At 53.4% G+C, this 1,463-nt stretch overlaps 1 protein-coding gene across 1 annotated transcript; it reads right to left on the reverse strand.

The window, feature by feature from the left end:
- Nucleotides 1-326: 326 nt before the first annotated feature.
- Nucleotides 327-1,363, reverse strand: LOC130587989 (zinc finger protein 239-like). The gene is made up of 2 exons (XM_057388948.1): nucleotides 1,281-1,363; nucleotides 327-1,094 (listed from the first exon to the last, which is right to left on the reverse strand). Exons 1-2 carry the CDS (start codon nucleotides 1,330-1,332, stop codon nucleotides 340-342), a joined length of 807 nt encoding a protein of 268 aa, XP_057244931.1. The 5' UTR covers nucleotides 1,333-1,363; the 3' UTR covers nucleotides 327-339.
- Nucleotides 1,364-1,463: the final 100 nt, after the last annotated feature.

Below are 1,463 nucleotides of genomic sequence, written 5' to 3' on the forward strand. Positions count from 1 at the left end.
CATCCCCCTTCACTCAATCCCCTTCCAACCACATCCACCCTGAAGGGCTGTGATACTGAGTCATTTTGGGCTGAAATTGAACCATTTCTGTGTAAGATTGAGTATTTTCCTGTGGAATTGTGTGGTTTTGAGGGGATAGATCAATCCCCCTTGGCATTTAAAACAAAAAATTATGGAGAAAACTGCACTAAATGCCCCAGAAGCACCACATCCTTCAGAATATCTCCCAAACAACCAATTTCCACCCCAAATAGCAATAAAGTGGTGAGGCTTTAGGTGATGAAATTGGAGCAGGAGACAAAGCTCTTCCTGCACATGGAGGAACTCACAGGGCTTCCCTTACCGGTGCCTCCGTTTGTGTTCAGTCAAGCCAGAGCTGCTGGAGAAGCTCTTCCCACACTGGGAACACTCRTAGGGCCTCTCCCCAGTGTGGATGCGCTGGTGGGTGATGAGGTGGGAGTTTTGCTTGAAGCCCTTCCCACAGTCGGAACAGCGGAAGGGCTTCTCATCCGTGTGAATGCGCTGATGCAGGAGGAGATTGGAGCTGGTCAGAAACCTCTTCCCACACTCCCCACACTCGTAGGGCCTCTCCCCAGTGTGGATCCGCTGGTGAATGACCAGGTTGGACCTGTCTCTGAAGGCCTTCCCACATTCCCCACACTCGTAGGGCTGTTCCCCAGTGTGGATCCTCTGGTGGACAATGAGGTGGGAGGTCTGTCTGAACCTCTTTCCACATTCCCCACACTCATAGGGCCTCTCTCCGGTGTGGATGCGCTGGTGGCGCTTCAGCGCAAAGTTGTCTCTGAAGCTCTTTTCACATTCTCCACACTCGTAGGGCTTCTCCCCAGGGTGAAGCTGCTCATGGACCACCAGCTCCAAGCCCCGGCTGAAGTTCTGAGTGCCTTCCTGCCACAGGGTGCTTCTTTCCCCCTCAGAGCATCCTGGGCTGGGTTTGGAACCCCTCTTTTTGTGGGATATCTGGGGCTTTTCCTTCTCAGTAGATTCCGGCACTGTACAGACTGTCAAAATGGCCTCTTCCACGAGGTTCTGCTGGGGGTGTTTGTCCTCCTTGGTCTCCATCCTCAGCTCATTGTCTGGGGRAGGAAGGACAAGGAGAGGATGGGATTTGCCTCTGTGCCAGAGGGAAGGGGATGGAGATCCCCCCAATCCATCCCTGGTAGGACAGTGTCAGCAGCGGGGTTGTCCTGCAGCCGGGGACGATGCTGGGCTGGGACATGGAGAAGGAGAGAGGGCCAAAGGAGTGGTGACTTCCTCCTCACCTGCCTGGGTGTCCTGGGACATCTTCCTCTTCTTTGCAGCCCTGTCCTCCATCTGGCCAATGTTTGGGAATGTGAAATCCTGGTTTGGAGAAAAAAGCAAGGTGTGAGCATACTGGGTTGGGGGTTCGTCTTGCCGCAGTCCATCTCTATAAGTCACCAGGTGTATAAAAATCTCTAAAACAC

This window comes from Malurus melanocephalus, unplaced genomic scaffold, assembly GCF_030028575.1.
Source record: "Malurus melanocephalus ecotype Western Australia unplaced genomic scaffold, MMel_1.1 scaffold_2965, whole genome shotgun sequence".
NCBI lineage: Eukaryota > Metazoa > Chordata > Aves > Passeriformes > Maluridae > Malurus > Malurus melanocephalus.